Genomic DNA, 26,941 nt, shown 5'->3' with positions numbered 1-26,941 from the left:
GGCTGATGTGTGAAACTTGTCTATTGAAATGGACTGACACCATATTCCCTCACCTAAGAGGAAAATGTTTTGGTGACTGCTATAAAGCAGAATCGGCGATATTGCTCATATATATCTGAGTATTATTTTAATCATCCCCTCTCACACATCGTTCAGCCGAGACGCCCGTTCGGACATTTCCGTTAGCGCTCGGCTTTCTCCGGGTCGGGTCTCCACCAAGTCGTCCAGTGATACTCTTTATCACTTGTGCTGCACTTCGACCTGACTACATCTGCAGCGTCCGAACCTCAACACTCATTCATTCATCCATTCACCAACCAGCGAAGAAGTCAGCGTGGAGACCAAAGAGTAAGTCGGATGTCGCATTTGAATGTTGGACGAATGTAAACGAGCTAACGTTAGCTGCTAGCACTTCGCCTCTATAAGTGGGTTTAATGTTCGTGTTGGAACAAGTTTAAAGTAAGTTGGAACGAGTAAGATGTAATAAAGCAGGCCATTCGAACTTCCTGAGTTTCTGGATTTGAAAGTACTGTCAGTCAACATCGGGAGGGTTAGATAGTTGTTTATTTTATTGATTACAACTTGAAGATTCGACCCCATTTAAGTCATATGATATTGGTGTGACCTGCATTGTTAAATTTGTCCATTAAATTAAACATAGTTTTCATACGTTCTATTTATTGCGTTATTTGCAGTGTGCATGGTCCTCGCTGCAAAACCTGTTATAACCTGTTATGATTCTGTGCCATCAGCAGTGCATGCTCATCACTCTGCCTTAAAATATAGTCCAAAAACAGAAAAGATGGGCAACAAATAGAATTTAAAAAGTCAGTGAGAATAGCAGGAAGTGTAAATAAAACGCAAAATCTGCTTTCAATACGATATCCAACGTTTTTCCAGCTGCTATTAAAAATATATTTTTCAGCTAAAATTACATCACCAAAACGAACAATAAGAATGCAAGGATGAAAAGCCTAAATATTCTAAACCAAACCACACAACAGTTATAGTGCTATTTAATAAACTTTAACCAGTACTACAAAAGTTAATAATAACTAACTAACTCACTGCTAAACTGCTCTGAGGGGGACTTTGTCACTGTCAAGCACGAGACAGTATTTGGCAACACTTAAGTCCTTGTGTTCACTGGTGCTGGTGACCCACTCATGATGGTGAGCAAATAATCAGCCGAGCACAGTTTGCATTAATTGATATTCAACAGGATGCTTTCTTGCTTGGGCATATCTTAAAGTGGTTGGATCACTACATAAAACAAGCAACAACAAAAAAAACGGTGCAGATTAAAGGGGACCTGCTGGATGGAGTCATTGACAAGTTAGCCTCCAAGTGACTAGTGTAGCATTCTGTTTCTAACCTGGAGTGACAGTAAAAGTGCATTTTGTTCTCCCCTGTGTCTAAAACGGAAACAAAATAAACACATCGGTATCAACTTGCACAGGACTATTCAAGAAAAATGCTCCATACAAGGAACACAACTTCTCAAAGTTAGGTTACTTGTGTTGAGCTAGAGGCGGCAAATTACAAACTTGCGGCCACTAGTGCCCACCACCGAAAACTACACGAAGAAGTCAACCAGAAGTCCTCAGGTTTTGATTGTTACATAGTATTGAGTTGCAGTTAACTTAGGTTAAATGGACATAACACTTGTTGTCAACTTGTTTCCATGAAAGGATGTTGCCATCGCAACTATTAACATAATTTCAACCAATGCCCTCTACATGGCATGTGCACCCCCATGAAGTCATGTGCGACGCCAAATGCTCACGTACCCACGCAAATATATTGCCGCCACGGATGCAAATCAGACGGAAACGATTCATAAACAGAGTGAGATTCATAAATGTCCAAATTCCTATTATTTGAATGTATAATCAAACCTAAAAGTGGAACTCACTAGTGCAGCGCGCCGTCAACCGAACGCCATACGGGGCGGACAGAAATAAATATGACTGTGAGATCCAGCTGTCTTGTACCTGATACTCTACAATTTGACGCTGTGTATCATGCTATATCTCGTGAACAACTCCGGTCACACAAAGACAAACATTCCCCACCTTTACCCCTCAGACTCCACTCATCCAAATGTGTGAGGAGCTCAAAACAACAAGTGCTCACCACATGCTGCAGCCTGGAGCTCTTTCTTTACCTACTAAGTGCCACAAGTTTTTTTCAAGCCAATTTACAAAGGTCATTAATTCTCTGACCATAAATGATCGCAACTTTCACCACAATTATTTTTTTAAATCTGCCGCAAGATCAGGCCACAACAAACAATAAAAAAGTGTGCGAAATCCTGGAGGGACTGTACTATTTATCATTCTGTCTGCTACCTACCTAAAGGCTGCTCAGGTTAGATGTGGCTGTACTTGCTCTTCCTCTTAAAAATCACTTGGTAATTAGGGTTTTCCTCAACAGGAGAAAAAGTAAGTCCTCTCATGGCAGCTGCTCATCTTTGTGTATATCTAGTTAAAGATCACGTGAACATAGACAAAAGTACATAATGGCCTCAGTCCGAGTTGTAAACTCAACTGAGTTTTCAGTTTACATTTTAACCCCATTTGGGTTTAGAGGAGTGGGAGCTTTGTCGTAATGTTCATTAATGAATGACTTGAATGCATGTTTTGATGAGTCACCAATCACCTTCCACCTTCAGGATGATGATGTGATTCGTGTGGTTGAACTAACACTATTGTGAAGTTGAGAACAATTTCTCCCTCTTGTTGGCTTCAGGGTGGAAGAAATAAACTCTTGTCACAAGCAAAAGAGGCCTATGTTGGAGTTGATGTATGTACGCCCAACACAGCCCTGATGTCTGTCAGTGGTGTTGCTTCTTTTCTTATTTGAGCAGTTTCTCCGATAGGACACTGGGTGGCGCTAATACTCAGGGTCACAGTGTGGTGCTTGGACAGCACTGAAATCTCAGTCACATTAAAGCAGTGATTCTTAACCACTGGGCCGGGGCCCATGGTTGGGCTAAAAGTTTTTTTGTTTTACACCTTTGGGCCGCGAGGGCTGCAAGACGCTCAGTTGTAATACATTAGCCACGTATGGTGGCACTAGTGTGTCACTGAACTGACTTGACAGCTGCAAATCTGTGATAGTAACTATGGAGAAGTTCTTGAAAAGAAAAAAAATGATAAAGAATGTGATGCCACCCCCTCCAACAGTAAACACTCATGAAAGCACCTGTTGAAGCAGTTTTGAAAATGTATTAGAACACTGGCGATACTTTCATTTACACTTTACTTATATCTTCTTTGGAGTTTAAATAAAATATGTTATTTTTATTTTATGATATTTAGACATGGTTTTATTATACAGTTTGCGTCAAGTGTATTTTTTTTCTTTAGTTAATTTGATGAATATGACTCGCACATGGTGGCAAATAAATAAATGGTCTTGGTTTTGGTTTGTTTCCATGTCAGTAGATTAAATATGGCTATTGATCACAAATTAGATGAATCACTTCTATTTCTTGTCTGTTCTGGGAAAGGTGGGCCCCGCGATCAAAAAGGTTAAGAACCCCTGCACTAAAGCCTACCCTGATGAGCTGGGTCATGCTTGACTTTGTACTTGTGATTGCCAGCGCTTCCCCTTTTGTTACTAAGCAAGTGTTTCTCTTCTGGTCATAGTTGCCATGCAGCTGCTGATTCGTCGCTACCAACCTGCCGACAAGGACGTGGTGCGGTCTCTATTCAGCGTTGGAATCTTGGAGCACATCGGACCATGTTTTCGCAACGCCATGAGCAACCCTGTCCACCTGTCCATCACCCTCTCCCTCTGTGTCTTCAGCTACCTGCTTGGTTCTGTGCTGACTGCTGTGTTGGCAGTACTCTGGGTTCTTGCCATCTACGGCTGCTGTCACGAGATTTACGCTGGCTTTGTCAGGGTGAAGCTGCACACCGACATGCAGGACATCTGCGGGAACTATCTAAATCGACCAGATAGCTGTTTTTGGGTGGCTGAGGCGGAGCTTTACGGCAAGGTCCAAATATTAGGTATGGTTGCAGTCGTGGCCAAACAAAACGGGAAAGAGAAGTACGGAGAGCTATTCCGAATGATCATTTCACCTCAGTGCAGGCGCACTGGACTCGGCCTCAAGATGACGCAGATGGTACTGGACTTCTCTGAGCAACAAGGCTTTTCAAAAGTGGTTCTGGAGACCAGCTCCACGCAGGTGGCGGCTATTGCCCTTTATGAGAAACTAGGCTTTGAAGTGGTCCTCACACACACAAACACTGAAGGCCCCGTCTGGATGGCCTGGCTGTCTGGAGTGAAGGTTATAAGAATGGAGAAGAAGTTGGGGAAGTAAGAGCGGTGGCATAACATTCTGTTTTGGTCTGGGATGGTGTGCAAGTGTAAATCCAGGTGGTTATTATGTCCAAAAGGTGTTCCATCACTACGACCGATACGTAGCGCACACACCTTGGATGCATCACAGGATCATGGTGATGATGCTATGAACAGTTATTTAAGCCAGCAATGTGACAACAATAGCGGTGAATATAAACCATTACATTGTCAGTAAATCACAGGCCTTTATCAAGACTAAAGCATAACATATATGTAGACTCATTTGCATTCATTGTCATCAAAAATATTCATGTGGATTTTGGCAACAGAAAAGGAAGATTTTCTTCACAAAGTATTTCTCCGCGTTGCATGTCACAACTAGTATGCTAACCATAGAGAGACAGTACGACACTGAGTGAGTGAGTTTTGGCAGATAAAATTATGGGTCTTTTGAAGGTAGTCCATTCACTTGGACAAACAATTGTAATTCTGTTGCCAAATTGTGTGAATTCCATTCTGCCATTCTTTCGTCATCACTGTTTTTACATTGTATTTAAATGTAAAGGGTCTATGGTGATTTCTTTTTTATTAGGGTTCATATGTATCATATACTAGAACCAATAATCATTATATTAAGTATACAGTACGGTTGATTTTAAGACATTTTAGGAAACATGCGTTACCACCTTATTAACACTAGATAGCGCCAAATCTCACCGAAGCGTCTCACACGTGAATTCCACTTCATTTCGTCTGTTATTGTAGACTACCTAAAACCTAAGGAACCTTTATATGGAGCTGAAAAGTGATCACAAAGTCATTTTGATTTGAGAATGATTTTTTTTTTTTAAAACAATGATATCATAAGACAACTTCTGACTGAAGTTGTCAGTCTGTGAGGCAGGATGAAATTGTGTTGTTGTGTCCTGCATCCCTCACAATAAATAATTGTTCATGGTTAATAGCAATGAGTTTACATTTTATTATTCATTTCATGCATAATGGAGGGAGCATCAACACTGAAGACAACTGGGGTACCAAAAGTGGAATCAAGTTCTATCAGCTGCCACAGACAGGAAGACAGTGGACAGAAAAGCTGAAGATGAGCGCAAGGGATGTAGCAGTGTTTATTCTTTTGATTTGGAATACTAGTCCATTTCACACACTCACTCTTGGTACCTTGTTGGCAAATCCCTCAAATTGTGTGGATTAATGAGGTCAGGCATGATTTAAGTGTTGGAGTTGCTGAAATATCTGGGGTCCCAGAGAGGAGAAAGGACATTTAGTGTCACCTGGAAAAGATTTGAGAAGTTCAAACTATGGACGGGTCCAGATCACAGCTCATAACTGAAGAGGATGAAAATAAAAGTGAACTGAAAAGACCAGTTGTGTAACAGTACGACAGCAACAACAGTTACTACAGAGTGATCCTCCTTGAAAACACATGTTGAGAACTCTGAAGAACAGCTGGGGAACAGTTCATATTCTGCCGAAAACAACATTTCATTCCCCCTGCGGATCCTAACGGGACCAAAACAGGCACACACATACTTCTTTCATACTTCTACTGGAGTGAGAACCACCCAACAAGCTCCAGACATGTTGTTATCCCCAAAAATCTGAGGAGCAACTGGTGTTTTATGAACATTCTTTGTGGTTGTTTAACAAAAGCCATAAATATAGAGCAATTACTTTGAGGAAAACTCATTTAGTGTTTGAGACAGCATGAGCACTTAAATGTTACGCAGCGTGAGGAGATAAAAAGGAGACAAACAATGGTGAAGCAGCTGCTCAGCTCACCTGTGAAACATAAACTTTCACAGATCCATGAGACTTCACAGTTTCTTCACTATTAAAAGCAGAATAGTTGAGTCACAAAAAAGTTACAGTATGGTACAGTTCAGCAAGCGAGGGAATCTGCAACACATACATCATTATATGACGATTTTCATGCCTCTTTCTGGAAATATGATTTAATCGAGCAAAATCTGTTTCCAATTCTCATAACTATCCTGTAGTGATTTTAACTCGCACCACAAAACATGGGCACAAAAGGTCACTGACGTGGGGTGTTATTTTTTATCAGATAAATTATCCAAAATTAGTTTGTGTGGTTGGAGGAGACTCAATTGTGCCTGTAACGGGATGAGAGCTGAGGAAGACAACCAATATGGCTGTATATTGCGAGGTGAAATACAAACTGTTCCTCACACCCAGACAGATGCAGCACAGTAGCACCAGCAAAAATCGTTCTAACACATTTGGCTTTTTGCTTATTTTTGAGTTTCCCTTTGACATAAATCATTCCTTATCATTATACAGACGTGCTGTCTTCACAACTTGTTCCCACAAGACCAACACATGACACTTGTTTTGAGTTCAGCTCTACACACATTTCAGGTGAATGACACTTGGCAGAGGACCAAAGCAAAGAGTGAGATTGAGAAACCAAAGGTGAAGTTACTCCTGACTGTGTTATAACACTTGGCATCAAAGGGATTGCGTACTCAGGAGCTCTCAACGTGCGGGAAAGATTGAATCTGTGTCAACCTTTGAGGAGGCCGAGGGAACAAACACATGAAGGTGTGCATCAAAACCTCATGTATTGTTGGCACAAGGTTATTTTTCAGTGTGATTGTGTGTCAAAATGTGAAAGAAAATCAACATGGCAATATGTCCCAGTACATAGATTTAATTTTTATTTCATTTCTTTTCAATGAATAGCAATAAACGTAATAGTCAAGCCTGAGTGAGGTGCATTGAAAGTCACAGAATATAGCAATACATCATATTGTGGTAGATTGTGTCATGATCCTCATATGATGATGATGCTGATCGTATCGTGTGGTTCCTGCCAAAACTCACCTTAAATTGTGCGTATGGTGACATTGTTGAGATATCAATGTGCCAAAGTGGACTGGAGTCTGTCCCAGCTGCTCGGGCAGGAGACCGAGGGAGACTCGACAGGTCCCCAGTTCATCACAGGGCACCACCACATACACACCTAATGTAGAGTCTTCAATAAACCTCGATTTGATTCTGCATTGTGGGAGGAAACCAGAGTGCCTGGAGGAAATCCACTTAAGTGCGTGGAAGCAAATTCCACGCTGACAGGTCACATGTACCGCAAAACTCTTGAGGCTCTCGTCCTGAAGTGATGGTGTCTGTGACCTCAGTAGAAGATGCTTCCAGGAGTGTGTCTTCAGGAGAGACGTTTGTGATCTGCCAAGTCGCTTCTGAACATTGACCAATCATGCAGAAGACAAATTAAATGTGTTTTAAATTGTTTTTATGGATAGCATGCAAATGCTACAGCGTGCGTGTGTCTGTGCAAACAGGCCAACCCTCCTCCTCAGGCCATCCTTGTACATGCGATCGGCCCTCCTGAGTTCAAGTGTCATTCTGGTGCTCACTGGGGTCCTTGATGATCCAGACCTCCTTTTTTTTTATAGGATTTAAATATCACGTTTTCATATTCCTCTCAGGTTTGGTTGGAGGTGAGGATTGAAAAACCTACATCCTGCAGAGTCTACCTCCTTCTGCGGTTTCAAATATCTTCATAGACTGCACAACTTTTAAACAGTGATGATGTACAGTAGTTGCAATGGACCTATGGCGGCGTATAGTTGTTACAAGCCACAGGAGAAAAGGGTCTCAAATTATATAGGATCCCGACCCGTGCAATTTCAGAGAGCGTTCTACCGAATCCCGACGCAGAACTTTAGTTCATGGTTCTGTCTTTCAAACGAAAGTTCACCAACAGGTCTAAAGATGGAGATAAGAGTCACTCGCTATAATGAATGCTCATATGTAGTTGGATTTTTCCGATGATGAACAATAAATGTACCTGTGTGTTTTGGGCTACATGGACCCACAGTGTAACAAAGATTTTGAAAAGTGGCCTCAATGAACTTCCTGCGTCTCAACATCTCATGCTCCTTTCACTACAATCTTTGATGTAACTACTACTGATCTGACTCAACAAGAAAACATTTGTAACCCTGTTTGACAAACAGAACAGTGCATTCAGTTTCAAAACAAGCCCCGCTGCCCTGGCGCGGACCTGCAGTTGCACAAACAGCCCGGACGAGTGCCCAGGTACACACTGACGCTGATACAACGCTGCATGAGTCCCCAAGTATGACAGATGTGTGATCTGGTCATGTTGACAGATCAACCAGTCTTTACTCACAAACAGACGAACTTCCTCTCATGCACCACTGGGGGCAGCAAACAGACAAAGGCGGAACAAGCAGGCTTTTTGTATGTATGTATTATTATTATTATTAATTATTATTATTCTATCATGATAATAATGATTAATAATAATCAGAATTCATTTTTACTGAGGTTGAGCTCAAAACTAAATTCAAACTGAAACCCTGAAACAGTCAACATCTTAAGGATCACGTCGGTCAGTGGATAAATAACTGGGGCCTGTAAATGTTGTGCATCATATACACATATAAGCCTGTAACATATTTTTTAAGTCACATACTGCTGCCATCCAGAGCTGTCACACAGGTTGGTGATTACAGCAACAACTTACTCAACTCAACTGAATCAACATTTATACAAATTCCTGACACCATGTTAGATGAGGAATATATTTTGTTTGTTTGTTTTTCTGATAAAAGAGCTGCAACTGTTTCACCACATTACAGAACTGGACATTTGACTGGTGAAATCTAGTTAGTCATAAACATTATGAGAGGTAAAATAGTGTTAAAGGCATTGAAAGCAATCTGATACAAACTAGCAAGGCTTTTCGACCAAGAGCCCTCTAAAGATCAGTAAACCATGATGCTAACTCAGCAACATTATACAGACGGTGCTTGTCTGGCACCATCTACTCCCTACTGTATGTCCTGTCAAGTTTGGTCAGAAAAAGACCTTCATATCAAACATGCGAGGATAGCTATCAAAAGGCAAAAGACGAACATAACTAGCATTCAGATGACAAAAACATGTACAGTTGAGGGCAACTAAAAATAACTGTAAAGAAATGAGGCTATGCTATCTTCCACACAGCAGCAACATTTGAATTTTGACAAATTCCTGCGCAGTGTTGAGGAACTAGTTTGTGCAGAAAAATTGTATTAACCACAAAAACATATCGGTAGCTCTCACTGATTGTGCAGGTAGTGCTGACAGTTTAGAAGAACAAAATTCCAGGGTTCGTGATGTAGGTTTCATCGGCTCCAATGGGCCAGTACACTGCTGCTATGCAATACCACACTGTATAGGACAGTACTACTGTACCTTTATGGTATATCAGTGTATACAACCGGCAGAAAAGGTGTCCATGGTCATGATACCTTGGTGTGCACTGATCTAAACATAAAACCCAAAGGTCCAGTTGGACCAGCCCATGTGAACGGGTGATATGGATCATCAAAATGGCCCACTGAATGGTAATCTGAACTAACCTCACAGCTCCTTATTCCTCTGGTTTTCACTTCAAGTATTACTTCAATCTGAAACATCAGCAAACTGACAACAGTTCATCTCAACTGAGCAGGCTTCCCCTTAATGCCGAACAGACACAATGAAATCTCGCCTTCCTTCCAGTGAAATAATATTTACGAGCCAATAAGCAATGTATGATGTCCAACAGCACCTCATAACTTTTACTACAAGTCTTTACAGTGGAGGGGCCTCGGAATTATGATCAGATTCCTTTGTTTTTCAGCCCAGTAGCACAACAAGTTGACAGAGTAGAGATCAGAGTCCCCGAGTGTGAGACCTTGAGGAGGTGGTTCAGGGAGAAATCGATACAGTTAAATGAAATACAGTAGCAAAAACAAAGAGGGAGCGTGAAGACACGGATGGGGGGCGTGGGCACACACACACACACACACACACACACACACACACACACACACACACACACACTAGTGAGGGTTAACGATCAGATGGGTGGCCTTGTTGATGTGTAATAACATCTGTGCTGAGGTCAGTAACTCTTAGGCCCTGATGGCCTTCAACAATTATCCGATACAGACGCAAAAACATGTCTAAAATGTGAAATAACAAGTGAAAGATTAACTGTGGCGTAACACTTCCCAATAATCTAATACTTGTGACATGGAACGTGATTACACAGAATCAATTATTACCCACGAGTCTGTTTGATGTTTAAAAAAACAAGGAACTTATTTTGTTTTATATATTATTCATACATGCCATAGTGTCATACTGTGAGATTAAATGGATCCAAAGTATTCTGGAGTATATACTGAATCAGGTCTATAACCAAGAGAATGGAAACATTACCATCCTCAGGATATGGGATGAATAATAGCAGCCAAATGTAACAGACATAGCAAAGAAATCATTAGATGTACAGTATGATCCAAAAAGATCACACTGAATGTAGAGGATGGTTTCCATAGTAAAAACCAGCTGTCGATGAGCAAGCACTTCGGACAATGACAAGTTAAATCTCTACGCTCCCACTATGTTACGTGGCTGACAGAAAATTTGTTGCCAAACATTTGCCATCTCCTCCCTATTGAAGAGCCATGTATGGAGAGTAACTCTTCTGAATCGCTACCTTGAGGGTGACTATGTAGCTTCATCTGTCTCTTCACTCATAGTCCAGAACGTTTTTCAGATCTGGCATGTAGCTGGGCAACAGCGAGCCTTGCTTTGGACGGAGGTGAGTGAGCTCACATTTAATGACTTAGAATGGGCCCCTTGGAATACAGATTGTACTTTGGGGTAAAAATGTAATTTGACCTGTGACCACTTGTGGACACCCTAATTGTTTCTTTTTCCTTGAGACGTGGATGGCAACATTTTTATTCAAGCCTGTCAAAGTTTCGAAAACAAGAGGAGTGGAGAGGGAGTGTGTGCATGGGTACAGGGGCACGTAAACTCAGGTGACCCATCAAAGGTGCAGCATGTCCCCATGTCCTCCTTGTCCAGGAAGTCACCTTAAAACAGCAACTCTTGTCCCTATAAGAAATGTAAACAGTTTTATTATTAGATGTACATTCACAAGAGCATAATAAGATATAAATACATTTGAAAATACAAGTGGCTAAAAAGATTCTGTAAGAATGGGAGACATAAATGTAGTCTCACAGTTCTTTTGAAGGCTTTATTTGGAAGTCTTCAATCAGCTTGGATAAATAACTCAGGGTTTCTAGTCACTGTGACAATAGAACACAGGCCTCAGCTTCCCTTCCGTATAGTACATGTAGAGGGTAGCATTTCAGCTGTGCAGGTGGAAGTATGTTTATAAAGCTTAATAACTCTGTCATCTGATGTTTCTCTACCACCGTGCTTTTTTTTGGTCATTTTTTTTATGGAAAATATCTATGGTTTTATTTCATGCTTCAATGACTGTATAATGATAGATAGTCAGTAATACTATAATAATAGTTAATTATAGTAATAGGTTTTTTGTCTTTTTTTGCATTTTCATTGCTTAACTTTTTGTGTTTACAGTGTGTCTTAAAAGAACACGACATATTGGTTATATCATTAGCCTAATCATTAGCTGGTCAGAATGGGTCGTGAAATTTGTGCAGAAGTCTGTATCACAATTTGTCTTTATTCATGGCACTTTTTACAAGGCAACTGTTAATGGTTCCAGGGTGTACAGGTGGTCTACTTAAAATCAAAAGTGGAATTCCAGAGTTTGTCTGGAGACATGCAGCAACAATTACAAATGATAACCATATGAGGGGAGTTGATGGATGGAGGTTGAGTCAGGATACATGCCATTAAAATAACCAAGAAAAGATGTTTTGTGTGGCGATGAAACTGGCAACATCCATCCATGTTTGGAGTCCACGGAATGCACGGAACCTCGTGTGTGTTCAGTCATGTCGGGTTACCAGAAGGTAAAGTGGGCGGTACAGTCAGTAATCGTTGTCACATTCCCCCAAGGAAGGCCACCATGCACAAGGTGTGTGTGCGTTTAGGGTGACAAGGGGCATCTCTTTACCCCTGTTGGCATACTGGAGGTCGACCAGTGCATGTTTTTTAGCTCATTCACTCATTCACCTACCCTTACACACACACACACACACACATACACACAGCGAGGTTGCGAAGGGTTCAGAGCAGGGTACACAAGGACCCCTCTGAACTCAACAAGTTGGCTCCTTTCCAACAAATATCTCACCTCAGTTCATAACAGAGCAGGGTTTCTGTGGCCTCCTTCCCACTCCAACATGTAAAGCACCCCAGCACCCGAACCAAACAGATGTTGTAATCACCAGCATGAGGGATGAAGAGGCGAAACTACATCCCACCCTGTGCACATGAGCGGACACAATAGAAAAATGGTGCGGTGAAGCAAAAACAACAGGAGAAAGTCTGGGAAGGGAGTCAGAACATGTTTGAACATGCATCTATAGGTCTGTTTTTCCAACACGTGCAATGAAAAAAAAAAATCTAGTGGGTATCATATGACATCTACTGCATAACACAGTTGCCTTCCCGATGACCTCAGATCAACCAAAAGTATAGCAACAAAGAATGAAGCTTCAAATGAGAGCAACATCAAAAATCAGCTACTTCTGTTTGTTTAGGGTTGAGAGAAAACACTGACTATTTTGTGCGAGTCCAAACCAAGACAAACATTGTGTTCGCAATACTCATGAAAGAAATGCCAGGAAGATATGGCAGTGATCTGCACAAACCGGTGAATCAGCAAGCACGCCTGACTCATCAAGAAGTCTAGCACTCATCGAAATGAGTCACTGGCTTGAGTCATTCAGAGTTTTTCCACAGCATGATCCATGGGGGACAGACATAAGGAGTTCCAGTTCCATCTTAGCTTGTGTACTTTCTGTCGTTCATCTATCTCCACAGCCCTTCTTCAGTCTGAAAATCACCAATGTCTTTGGAGGCAAATTCCCCAAATTCATGAAAGAAACAGATGTTTTTGTGCCACAAGAACAGATGGAAATATGACTAGTTAATCCTAAAATGCATCAATGGAAGATACAGCATGTTATTATCTGCCATGAAAGTTTAAAAGGTTGACTCATATTTACTTTTCAGAATTAGAAAACATGTCTAACCCCAATCTATTTTAAGACATAATTTGTGAAAGAGAACGTAGTGAACCTTTCCTGGCATGTCATCTCTCTAACCCAGGACAAAAACATGTGCAGTCAAACCCTGATGGGAGTGAAAAATTCAAATACGAATCCTGTTTCCAGGTCTGTGCTTCACTTGTCCTCATGCTAAACCCGTCTCCGTAATGACTTGTTTTGGAACTCACAGCCACTCTTTGATGGCTAGCATGTGTGTGGCTTGATTTGTTGAGTGTAATCTCAGAGCATCTTGAAATATACTCCAAAAAAAAAATCCATCTGGCAGAATAGTAAACAATAAATTCCAGTTGTAAAAAGTGTGGCAGAAACTTTCTCTGCTTTTATCTTTGACAGCAAACACACACAACACGCTGTCTTCACAGGCCTGTTTTGATGGCTTTTTCCGCCTCACTTCTATGTCCTCCTCCTCGTGTTTACTACGTCATTGAGCAATACTTCTCTGTCCAATGAAACTTGATATTGTTACTGTAGGCTCTGGAATGTTTTTCACTCGTGGTGTGTTCACATCGTTTTTCCCTTTTTCCTGAAAATCCCCCTTTTGGGGCTCCTGTGTTTGATCATGCTCCCTTTATGAATGAGAACTAACACATGCCACATGTCAGGCAAAAATGAAGGTATTTTTTCCTGGAAACTGGGGGCAAATGTGTACACAAAGTAGGGTATTAACAAGAGCGATTTATTTGAAGTGTGTTTTTTTGTTTCCCATTCAACCTTAGGCTGATCCCGAACTTGGCCCATTCCCTAACCAGTCACTTCCTGCCTTGAATAACCTCTATCCAACCTTACCGTAAACATGCACGGGGGACTGGCTACACGAGACCACCTGGTAGAACTACTGCTATGAAATGTTGATGTATCAAATCTGACAAAAGCAAGGGAAACAAACGTTAGTTTTATGTCTTGTTTAATGGAGTGCCCTTGTAGTCATTAAACATCCAGCATTCTCAAGACTCTGTTGTACTGGAGGAGAATCATTCAGAATGAATGGAGACCTTTGGACTTCATGTGGTCGAGGTGTGAGGCGGCATTGCAGTGTGACTCTCTCCTGCTTATGTCTCAAATGGCGGTGCATTGTTTTCCCATCTCAGCGTTACGGTGGTCCGGTTTTTTCGAAGAGAATTATCACAAGGCATTTCTTCGAGAAAGACAAATGAAATGGTGACTCACTTAATAGGCTTGCAGTGAATGAAGGGTATCCCAGGCCACCAGTCCATATCAGGATACACAGACAAAGACACTCCCACACACCTACGAACAATTTTAGAGTCGCCTGTCAGGTTGTGATGGTGATGAAATGTAGGCGAGAACAAGGACACGAGTTCACTTCAAACCCAGAGGTGCCTTGTGATTATTGGGTCTACCCTGAGGCGTCCTCCCAGTGGCTCATGCTAGAAACTTCCAGGAGGCATCCTGACCAGAGGCTCCCTTAATTCCACTTATCCTCCCCATCTCTCTTGAGGGAGTTTTCACACTATAGCCCAAAGTCTGTTTCATGCCCAAGTGCGTAACTTCACTTCACACTTCTGCCTTCGGTTGTGTCCCATTCTTCCAAACTAACTCTCACCTGCTGGGGGCAGTATGTGCAGAACTAGTACAAGAAAGTAGCTATTTCTAAAGCATTTCCCCAGGAGTCACCAGAGACAAGACCACAATGGTGTCGATGCGAAAACTCCTCATCCTTTATGGTGTGTTTCGTCAAGTTGTTTTCCCCCCAAATGCCAGTTGCCCAACGACTTACTAGCTGCAGAATTGTTTTCAACGGTCACGTTGTTTCCAGAATGTTGAGCTGAGTTGCCCTGGCCGAAACATCGCAAACCTGGGACGTAATCTATCGCTCCAGACAGACTCATGTACGAGGCCAGAGCCTGGTTAGTTCATGTTCACATCTGGTATTTTAGTAGCAAAACAGATTTTATCTTTTGGGGTAGTTCTGAGACACCATTTATACCACTTGTACTCGCAATTTCATTGTTTCACTGGCAAAGTTCAGTGAGCCTGGACATTTTGTTATTGGGGCCACACTGCCCTAATAGGGTTTCCCATGGTCCAACGATCCATGGACAAAGCCCAGACAAAGATCTACTGCCAAAGAAACCGTTTGATGATACCAGTTACAATTGTCCAGATATGAGTCAGCAGAGCCTAACACTGTATGTCTGAGTTACAACAAGGTAAGTGTAAGGTTTGTGGCTCCACCGCCTGCTTTGGGATAAAAGAGATCAGGTGCAAAGCAGAAGCCAACTATGGCTAACAGCAGAATAAAGAAAATTGGACTGACAGGAAACCAGTTGAAAGGCGCAGGATATTCATATGTATTCCCCAAACCTGTGCATTCCAAGTTAGGATATATAAATGCATATACAATTATCCCAAATGTACAATCCACAGTCAGTTGTACATCCTTTGAAGGTTCAGATGCTTTTCAGGCTTGAGGAACAAAAGCAGACAAGTAGAATGTTGTTGTGCCTATGCAGAGCACATAGAAGTGCAGGATTAAAAAGCTGTCCCTTCATGCTCATCACTGTGAAGCGCTTTGAATCAGACTCAACTTTTATGAGCATCTGGTTGCGCAAACCTCTGTGTGCTCTGCCACGCTCGGCTACTTGTGAATGCCCACCAGCAGGCAGCCTGACAGGACAGCGGTGCATGATGACATCCACCCAGAGGTTCTGTTTATAATGATAAGATAACTGAGACGGGGCGATGAGTTGATGGGGCCACTGGTGGTGCACAGCAGCCGGGGGTCAACACTTTGACAAATTTGCATTTGAGGCTCTGGCCGTGGTGGAAAGGTCAAAGTGTAAGAGAGTGAGCTGGCGACGTAACCAAGGAGCTCATGAGTGACGCATGTCTTCTGGCGTATTAACACTGGAAAATAAAACGAAATTTGTCAATTCAGTCATGAACTTCGACTCAAATGATGATCAGAAACAAATCATGGCGTATAAGCAAAAGTCCTGTTTACTAGTGATCTCAGTCCAATAACATTGCACTCCCTCACCTGTGGCCTTGATGTACTACTGAGCATCATACCTGTCAACCTATTGGACACCCTGGTATGTGGAGAAAATAGGCCAGTGAAAACTCCAAGTCTTTCTCGAGGAGTCAGCAGTCTCTTCAGATGCAGGTCAAAGCTTGTGGTCACTCCGCATCAAGTTATTGTGGAAATGAAGTATGTTGAAATACCAGCTATGACCTCCAGCCTTTGCCAACCTGCTGAGTTAAATTGCCTGTAAATGCCCCTTATTACATATTCCTTATTCTCTGACTTGGTCTCCTTATGCCCTGATGTCAGTCTTGGGTCAGGTGGTCTCGAAGACATCACCGCTCATACCTACAGACAATTTAGAGTCACGCAACCGAACTAGACTTGCTCAGAACATCAAGCTAGAGTCAAACCTGTGAGGTTGCAACACGAAGCACTGGTTCAATGACGATGTATTAACTAGGGATGCTCCGATCCGTGTTTGTGCTGCAGATCACCAATACCAATCACATGAATTGACAATAAATTTGTAGTCAAAATGATGAGACCTTCTGTGTACATGCAGTGAAAACATGAAGGATTAAATCAATTTCATTCAGACACATTTCATATACCTATTCAAGTAGGCAAAAATAGTAAAACCTTGCGGAATGCAGCAACTATTCTGTCAAAAGGACGAGTGAAAAACATTTCATTTGATGCGAGACATTGCAGTTTGGTGTGTCTCTTGAGACTTTGCTGTGTCCGTGAAACATTTACATACTGGCTGCTTGTAGCGGGACTCCGAGGCAGAGAGCACCGCATTTATGAAAGTTTCCACTCTGGACGTTTTCAAAAGTTTCAGATTCAGGTGGCTGACGAACGCTGCACCCAAATCCAAAACAGCAACGGATCCGGTCGTTTCGGTCTCTGCGTAAACGACACCTGAAAAAGGCTGCTCATCTAGCTCTGTAAACGCCAGCTGCGTAGGGAGGAGCGGACGCATCACAACCCGCGGGGCTTCATCAGAGCGTCACACGTGATCAGTTGCTGTGATCTGATGATGCATTCACCGATCACTCTGAAATCAGCCGGTCATGATCGGTGACCAATCGATCGGAGCATCCCAAGTATTAACTGACATCAGCCTTGTTCTATACCGTAATTCATGTGTAAGATGTGTCATTCAACTACAATCAGACAGCATCAAATATTTGGTCACTCAATGACAGACCACTATTTGTTCTGTGCAGCTTTCTCACATGCGGAAAAATATGTGGGACATCCAATCCCAAAGCAAACTGGTTAGACTGGTAAAAGTACATAAGAATAAAGCAAAAGTTGGCTCCTGTCCCAGATTTTAAGAAGTTCTTTCAGGACGTTTGGTTCACTTGGTTCGCAGACCTCAGTAGACTGTGACCTCGGTGTATCTGTACTCAGTCTCAGACGTCTCACTCATGGCGCTCTGCTTAAATCACATGTATTGTCTTTTCTGTTTTTGTCTGAGTACCAGCGTTGAATTCACGGGGCTGGTTTAGACAACAGGTTTCCTGGTGACATAATTCTCCACTAGCATCATGCAAGAGATCAACTTCAATCCTGAAGAGAATAAGTAGGTGGGTCTGACTCTAACCAGGGAATCCTGACCCACACACTTCAGCAGCAACAGCAGCCTGTGTGTGTTGAGGAGGAGGTCAACAGGTTCATGGAGGTCTCCTTCTAAGCAGCCTCCAGCCCTTCCCCATCTTCTCTATCAATAGGAATGACCTAGTTTCTCCACAGAGTCAATAATCTATAAGCTTTTGTTGGTCAGCTCAGCAAATGTACACGTACAATAGCTCTTATTAAAACTGGCTCGCTCTCAACAATTTTCATTTCATTTAAAGCTCTGCAGGACGTGCAACCAAACAACTCGTGCCTGACACTCTAAGATACTGAGAACTGTAAAGAACCAAAGGACGGAATAGGGGATCATCAATTGGGGAAGAAGTTCACAGCCTCATGAAGGAGTGCTTCATGCTGATAGAAGGGGGAGGAGAGGAGTCCTCCTAGTGCTATTTCACTCCTGCTCTGTTGTAAATGTTTTTTAGTGTAAGCTTTCAGGGAAAGGGGCACCTCACATTCTAGGTCAACGCCATTATGGAACCACTTAGGCTTCTGTGACTGTATGTTTTGCATCTCTACTGTGAAGTTTTCCTAATCTTCTGTGTGGCCCCTGCATTATACTCCAGGAGCACGGTGGTCTTTCCAGCGCTCACATGATGACATTCAGATGCACATGCATGACCGTGTTTCCCTTCATGTGCCTGAAATCTCAGAAGAGATTGAAACCCAATCGCTGAACTCACTGACCTGCCCAGTCAATTTGCACATCAGTTGGAGTCAATGGGTTTGTGCTGATGAGTGGACTGGGGAAGGTGGTCAGTGCTCTATCTGGGCTCATCTTGATGTCTGTCATGCAAATCCAATCACACTGCAAATGATGAGATCAAGAGTGAGTGTTGAAGTCGCTCTGGAACAGGCTTGTGGTTTCCCAGATAGACGCAAGGTGCCATTCAGATGAATTCAGTGAGATATGAAAAACCACAAACACCCAAATCAACCAAGCTAAGAAAGTATAGAGACATAGCTCAGATGGTAACGCGGTCGGCTTGTGACTGAGTGGTGGCTGGTTTGATCTCTGTTCCTGTTTGTGTCGTTGTTAACCCTGGTTTGCTGCTGACAGTTCAGATGGTGCCGTCAGTGTGGGAATGGGTGACTTAGCGTAAAGCACTTTGGTTGCTGGATAAGTATGAAGAGCCATTTACCTTTTTTCCGCCTGAAACACAACGTTTGAATAAACCTTTTGTCCTGCTAAACCTATGGCATTAACTGGCTGACTTTATGGCAGGAAAACACTGATATGCCTAGAAGTGTAATACGCTGATACGGCGATGCACAAGGCGGACCCATGTTTTAAAAAGAGAAGTCACTTCACACGCCACTCGGACAAAGATCAAGTTCATGTACTTGTATAGAAGTGTGAATAAAATTGATTTGTAAATTTGATAGTTTGCTGTTGAAATTACAACTGCGTTTAATGAGTCACTGCATCAGCGACTTTATCCAAAAAGGAGTGCGTGGGCGTGTTTGCCGCCACAGAACATCGGGAGACAACATGTTTTCTTTATGCCTCGTACTCTGCCAGATGTCAGTGACACCATTGGTGGAACTCCAGGATCAGTTCAGGTCAGCGCGAGGCAGAACTCATGGGCCTTTCACAGACATGGGCAAAGAAACTCAGCCATTTAGCAATGTTCTATCTTAAGTTGATAATGTTGAGATCTAATAGTCAAGCAACTCTTCATGAGCTTTTCTGGACAATCTGTCAGAGTAGATAGACCCTAGAACAAGATTCACTCCCTTTTAATAGTAACAGGAGCGTGTGAGATTAAATATTTTATTGATGTTACTGTATGTAATGATCACATTTCAAGGGTGTCGACATTCTGCCATCTTTGTATTTTTAAAAGCAAAAAAGATTTTAACTGGGTTGAAAATACCCAATGTCAGTGATGTATTCTAATCATAAATGCAACATGTACTTTCAGTTTTCCTGGCATTATTAGCACGTTCAAATATCCTGGTTTCCATGGCTGTTAGATCTCTCCATGGAGGAAGTGTCACCTACCCAAATATGTATCACCATGCCTCTCTCCAGCTGCCTTCTCTTTCTTTAAGAAGGATCATGTGTGATTTATGAGCGTGTTGCATCTGGGAGGCTCACTCTGCTATCGACGCACTGCAGCGATAGTCAGAGGTCAAGGTTGTTCTGATGCCACCTGAGTCTGTAAATGAGAACTTTTATAGGGTATGAAGACTGGGCCCCTCCATATGTTATTTAAGTCCTAGAAACTCTGAGGGGGACGCTCGTGTGTGTGCGTGCGTGCGTGTGTGTGCAAGATGTGTGCCCACTAAACCTCGATTCATTGAGATACTTCAAGCGAAGGGAATGAAAGAATTGAGTGAATAAATGAAGAGGTGTTGGCATATAACTCTTCTTCTCTCATTCTCATGCTGATACGTATTCTCAAGGTTGACAGCTGTTGTACTGAAGGTTTCCGCTCCACCAAAGGGAGGTAAGCAAACAGGGATGTTCCCAAGTCCATTATCGAACATAGCTACAGTTTTCAAGGTGGTCGGATATTAAAAATGAAAGAAATTAATGTGTGCACGGGAATTGCTCATGCAGAGATTTGAAAAGTGGAAAACAACTGGAACCTGAAAAAGAATCATTACAATTTAAAACGTTTTCTGTCTCCACTCATTGACTGGTGCTGGTCTCTCAAAGCTCAGGATCACATGTGAGAGGAAGGTTGAGTGGGAATTCAGGTGCTTAGTTTCTCTTCCCAGGGACAGACTGATTGACTTCATGCTATGCCCATCCCTCCGCAAGTCCGGGGAATGGAACCCCCATGGACTGACTCTGAACCACAGCATTCGATTTAGAGGTGCTGATCCTCATCCTTGCTGCCTCGTGCTGACAAATAAAGAGGCTATGAGTTAGTGTGGAAAAACTCCTCCACCTGTTAGCGCCTCCAATTTGGACGGATATATGTAACATTACAAATAACTTAAAGATATACCATGGGTGTCACATCAGTCATGCATCACTCATTCCTGAATCTTTACCATTCACTATATAGCTAGCAATAATACCACTATTACATTCTTGAAATATTGTTTTTATCTATTTATTTTGACAAACTTGGGCCACTTGATCATGTCCATAACTGATCTCTTCCTCGATTGTGAGCTCTCTTTCACAAACAAATAAATGTTTGTCCACGGGGCAGAAGTGTGGCACTAGTATTTGTTTTGCTTCTTGCGATCGTGGGTCGCAGTGAAACACGGTTCAAGCGAACCGCATCACCTCCACCCCGGCTGCGTGTTTATTTATAAAGCGGGGGGAGGCGGGGTGAGGGTGGACTTCCTTGGTCTATCAGAGGTCATACGGTCCTCTCAACGTGGATCTATAAAATGGATTGTGGGCTCGACCACCACACCATGCCGTCCAGACCCCTGATTGGTTCGGAGTCCAACCTTTCTGGGTGTATAAATGCCGGCAAGGTGTGACAGTTCCAAGAAACGAGAAAAGCCCAAACTGACACACTTTTGAAAATTCAAGTCCGACTTTTCAAAAAAAAAAAAAAAAACAATTGAAGATGCGAACGCAGATTCAGAAAGTCCCGCAGATAGTGGAGCTGCTGAAGAAGAAGTCAGTGGGGCTGCAGCACTTCAAGCCAACATCCTCCGTGTGCGTCCTGGAGCAGAAGGATGCTGGGGAGGCTGCGCGTTGCCCGCACGCCGCCTCCGTGACGCACAGCCTGGACGCGATCCCCGGACCCTCCAGGTGGCCTGTGGTGGGAAGTCTGTTCGAGCTCCTTTGTAGAGGAGGTCTGACCAGACAGCACGAGGCTCAGGTAGCGTAAATCTCACGCTTTATTCTCGCCAGTCGGACCGCGCGTGTCTCACTTTGTCGCGCATCCTCAGGTCCACTACCACAAGAAGTTCGGGAAGATCTTCCGCATGAAACTCGGGTCGTTTGAGTCGGTGCACATCGGCTCGCCATGTCTGCTGGAGTCGCTCTACAGGAAGGAGGGCAGCTACCCTCAGAGGCTGGAGATCAGACCCTGGACAGCGTACAGAGACCTGCGAGACGAGGCCTACGGACTGCTCATCCTGTGAGTAGACGCTGACGCTTCCCACCTCTTTGGTGGATCCCGACTAACGCCGCTGATGGTCGCAGGGAGGGGAAAGACTGGCAGAGGGTGAGGAGCGCCTTCCAGCAGAAGCTGATGAAGCCCACAGAGGTGGTGAAACTTGACGGCAAAATAAACCAAGTGAGTGTCCGAAACTTCGCACCGCATCGCTTCCAGCGACACTTGCTGATCGGATTGTTCGGGTCAGGTCTTGGTGGACTTTGTGAACAGAGTTGGAAGAGTGAACGTCAACGGGAGGATTCAGGACTTGCACTTCGAGTTGAATAAATGGTCGTTTGAGAGTAAGTCTGCACTTTATATTCCCTTTCAACTTAAATTTAAGGATGAGATGTTTGAAAAAAAAAAGCAGAATTTTGCAATTTTAGTGTGAAAAGGTCATGTAGAGTTGTGGAATTAAATGTCTGAATAATGTAATTGTATTCTATCAAACACATTCTGTACACTGAATCAATGAATTTAGTTTAGAATTTTATGTTAAAATAGCATCTGACGCAAGAGTGCCAACATAACTGTGTTATTTATTATTGTTTTAATACATTATTTAAGCAAATTTTCCACATTTGTTCTTTAACATCTGTATTCCCTCATCTATTTTAGCAATCTGCCTTGTCCTCTATGATAAGAGGTTTGGGCTCCTGCAAGATGAGGTCAACAAGGAGGCCATGGACTTCATCACGGCAGTAAAGACGGTGAGTTTGAACACACTCTTGGAGCCTAGGAGCAGCTCCTGCGGTAGCACCGGCTCGACAACCCGCGAGGTGTTGGATGTTTGACTTTCTGAGCCCGTGCTTGTAGAAACGGTGCAGTTCATCAGGTTCACCTAAGCGGAGGTCAGCTGAACTGCGGCCAGAGATGCAGCAGTTCAGTGTCTGCCTGACACTTTCGCTTTATTTACCGGGATTTACTGGGGCAAACCAATAACATCCATGGTAAACAGATAATAACTCTAAGCTAGCAAAGGTCAGAGGACAGCGGGAGCAAGAACAAACACCAGCCCAATGAGATGATAAGATTTCCGTTTCCACTGTTGCAGATGATGAGCACCTTTGGCATCATGATGGTCATACCTGTGGAGCTGCACAAGAGCCTCAACACCAAATTCTGGAAGGATCACACAGCTGCGTGGGATCGCATTTTCAGCACAGGTACGGAACCCAAAACTTGCATGGGCCCCAGTCATGGAGGAGATGAGCCGGGTGTACTTGGCTCTTGGGGTAAAAGATAGCTGGGGTTGTAGTAAACTGCATGACCTAAGAGGAAGAACCCTGCCAAATATTTGTAGTAGCAGAAGGGAGGGTGGTGGTGGTGGTGGGGTGGGGGCGCTGGCAGGCTACTCAATGGCCTCACTCACATTTCCCCACATATTGTTAGAGAAAAACATGTCTAGAGTTTTCTTTTAGGCTGCCGGTGTAATACGCTTATAGAACTAACTGCATTAATCCGTATATACAAACTGTAACACCTTGTCGGTCAGAATAACTTGTATTTAGCCGCATCACAAATACTGTCACTGAGGAATTCTATAAGCAGTCACATGATTAACTTGAGTTAAAGTCAACTTTAAGTAGCGTGTGATATGAGGGGTAACAGAACCTGAATGATGTATTATACAAATATTCCTCTGTTCAAGCTGTTTAAGTTTAAGATATTAGGCAGTGCATTGGCCAATTAGCACAGACTTATTATTATGAATACTGAACACAGCCCAGTCGGCTGACACCACATTAGTGTTAAGATTAGAGAAGAGAAGAAAAGCAGCAACATTTATGTCAGTTTGAAGGAAAAATGTGCTCTTTTGTGATGTCCATCAAAGTTAAAGAGCTTAAGTTGATATTGGCTTCAAGTTGCAGTAACCGCTAAGAGAAATAAATTTAAATAATAACCTTGGTTCAACAGCGAAAGTCTACATCGACAGAAAATTGAAGAGCAACGCCAACAGGGACCCTGATGACCTCATCGGTGACATCCTTCATCAGAGCTGCCTGTCAAAGAAGGAGCTGTACGCGGCCATCACCGAGCTCCAGATCGGCGGCGTGGAAACAGTGAGTGTCAATCGCGGCTCATATCATCCTTCATGATTGTTTCGGCCTTGTGGTTTGTTGGTCGGCTTTACCTTTGGTCTATATTCTTAGTGGGGTAAAGGAGAAAAAAAAAGAAACTCAGCCTCTAAAACAAACAGGTGCTGCGGTTACAGTGTTTCAAAAGGAGTAAATGAATGTGGCATAGATGTAACTGAGGAGCCTTTGAGGAACCCCTGACATTCCTCTGCTCCTTTCAGGACCCCACTGAGGAATGCACTTAGAGAAGTTGCCTCACTAACCGACGCTCTTCCTCTCTCCTCTTCTTCCTTTCAGACAGCCAATAGTATGCTGTGGGTCATTTTCAACCTGTCACGTAACCCTGCCGCGCAGAAGAAGCTCCTGGAGGAGATCAGAGCGGTGGTGCCAGCTGGTCAGGACCCTTGCAGCGAGCACCTGAAGAGCATGCCCTACCTCAAAGCCTGCCTGAAGGAATCCATGAGGTAATGCACAGCAGGGCTATCACTTTCTCTGCTCACCTATAACACATCTACAAAAAGCTCCTTTGTTGCCACAAACGGGAATGCTGTCATTAGCGGGTGATAAACACGACCCAGCTGCATGTGACCTCTTAACTTAGCTACCGTGCACTCAAGATGAAATGCCACAACCTTCAGGGAGCTGTTCATAAAAATCATAAAGGCTCCAAGTCAACATTTTATTTTAGCTGATAATGCAATGACATGGCTAAAGGGAGCATCGTGTCTGTCCAATGAATAAAGGCTAATGCTTAGCATCAAGCTAGCATGTAAAACTTTCCCCCCAAACGTGACACTAGGGCTGCAACATCTACTCAACATAAGCGCTACTTTCTGTGCATGTGGGAGTGTGTCCAAACAACATCTCACTGTGGACATATCAAAGACTAGACTGCGTTAAACATACCTTTTCATGTGAGACGCAAACTATTTTACAGACACAGGCTGGTGAAATGTGTCGCATTTCTATGTCAACCTCTCTTCCAGGATTATCAGTGAAAGCTGGTCGTCTAAATTACAGTTACAAAACAAATCATTATTTCACCCATTACCACGGAGATTTAGAAAAACCTGCACACATGACCGGCTCGGAGAAACAGGCCCCACACCACCAACAACCACGTTTCCCCATCTGAAAGTCGGCCGTGTGGTCACGTTCCAATCACGCTTCACTTTGACCTCCTTCTCGTGCAGTCACAAGTTGTCTGATGTTATTCAAGACTAATACCATAACCACATCACATATGTATGTCCCCCCTCCGCCTCCCATTGGAGATTATATCACAGATCACAGCTCAGCCATGAAAACAAATGTTTAGCTCGCGTTAAACCGCTTACATGTGTCAGTCTCTGTAACTTGGTTTGAGTCTACGTTTCTCATGTTCCTTTTTTTTCTTGCAGGTTGTCACCATCAGTCCCATTCACAAGCCGAACTATGGACAAAGACACTGTGTTGGGAGATTATGCCATTCCCAAAGGGGTAAGAGGCTTAGCTTGCTTTACCTTACACCTGATATTCGCAGATTACATGAAATTGCATTTGTCTGATGTGTCAAGTTGAAACATTTATTACGATAAAATGAGTTGTATAGAGCTGCTGCTATTGTAGCTTATTATTTGGAGAACATGACGGAATGTTCCACGAGTGATTCATCATCTATTAGCTAGGGAGCTAACTGTATTTTGCTATCTTGCTCTCTTCACATGCATACTTAGCATAAATACTAATTCTTTTTTTTATCTGTTCACAGACAGTGTTGATGATCAACAGCCATGTTTTGGCCTCCAACGAGGAGAACTTTGAAGACGCGAAAGCATTCAAACCCGAGCGCTGGCTGCGAGAGAATAGTACTATCAATCCATTCGCCTATGTTCCGTTCGGCATCGGGAAGAGGATGTGCATCGGCCGACGGCTGGCGGAGCTGCAGCTGCAGCTGGCCATGTGCTGGGTAGGCTCTGTTGATGTTCGATGACATGAATAATAAAATTCCACGTGTTAAATAAAAAAAACACGCAAGTGGATTAAGACTGAAAGGAAAAGAATTTGTCACTAATGATTCAACTCTATGTTTTTGTGACAGTTGGTGAGAGACTATGAGATCGTGGCAACGGATGACAAGCCACTCGATGTGATCCATTCAGGACTTTTGGTTCCTAAAAGAGAACTTCCTGTCGCCTTCATCAAGAGATGAGGTAAAAGAAAACGGACCTCATCCACTCGCATCTATTTCACTTCTTGTCCTGGCTATGAAATGTTTGTGTTGTTCCATAGAATATTGAAAATCTACCAAAGCCTGTGTTTTAAAATCCTCATATGGTGTACAGACAATAGTGATGTTAGTAAAAATGTGATATTTCTGACGTGTTCCATACGTCACCCAAGACATTCAGCTTGTTATTCTCAATGTCTGAGATGTAACATCTATACTGAAAGATTTGTCCTCTCTCTCACCCTAGGATCCACATCCATACTTTTCTGGACACGCCCTGATGATCCAGTGACTCCTTATGTTGCTGCTGCTCTGTAAATAGAACTTAAAATTAATCTATATTTTAATCCCTCATTAAATACCTCACACTTATTTAAAACTGTGTCTCCTGAATGACCAACAAGAAGACAAAAAAATAAAAAGTATAAAGTGAATGTTCTGATATTCTCACCACTCATAGTTGAAATAGGTCATATTTTTCATTTTGTAAATAAAGTCAATGTGTATTATGATGTATATTGTTTTACATATTTTATTCAATAAAATAATAGACGAAA

At 42.8% G+C, this 26,941-nt stretch overlaps 2 protein-coding genes across 2 annotated transcripts; both read left to right on the top strand.

Moving 5' to 3' along the window:
- Nucleotides 1–72: 72 nt before the first annotated feature.
- Nucleotides 73–5,213, top strand: nat8l2 (N-acetyltransferase 8-like 2). Its single transcript, XM_053867475.1, has 2 exons — nt 73–348; nt 3,654–5,213. Exon 2 carries the CDS (start codon nt 3,659–3,661, stop codon nt 4,331–4,333), a length of 675 nt encoding a protein of 224 aa, XP_053723450.1. The 5' UTR covers nt 73–348; nt 3,654–3,658; the 3' UTR covers nt 4,334–5,213.
- A 16,180-nt stretch (nt 5,214–21,393) lies between these two features.
- LOC128761195 (1,25-dihydroxyvitamin D(3) 24-hydroxylase, mitochondrial) lies at nt 21,394–26,941 on the top strand. The gene is made up of 12 exons (XM_053869239.1): nt 21,394–21,818; nt 21,889–22,079; nt 22,145–22,238; nt 22,306–22,399; nt 22,716–22,807; nt 23,152–23,263; nt 24,015–24,160; nt 24,473–24,639; nt 25,576–25,654; nt 25,926–26,123; nt 26,256–26,367; nt 26,632–26,941. The coding sequence occupies exons 1-11, from the start codon at nt 21,561–21,563 to the stop codon at nt 26,364–26,366; spliced, it is 1,542 nt and encodes a 513-aa protein (XP_053725214.1). The 5' UTR covers nt 21,394–21,560; the 3' UTR covers nt 26,367; nt 26,632–26,941.

The sequence above is a fragment of the Synchiropus splendidus genome, chromosome 6 (genome assembly GCF_027744825.2).
Source record: "Synchiropus splendidus isolate RoL2022-P1 chromosome 6, RoL_Sspl_1.0, whole genome shotgun sequence".
In the NCBI taxonomy this organism is placed as follows: Eukaryota; Metazoa; Chordata; class Actinopteri; order Syngnathiformes; family Callionymidae; genus Synchiropus; species Synchiropus splendidus.
This window is presented reverse-complemented; position numbering and strand designations above follow the sequence as displayed.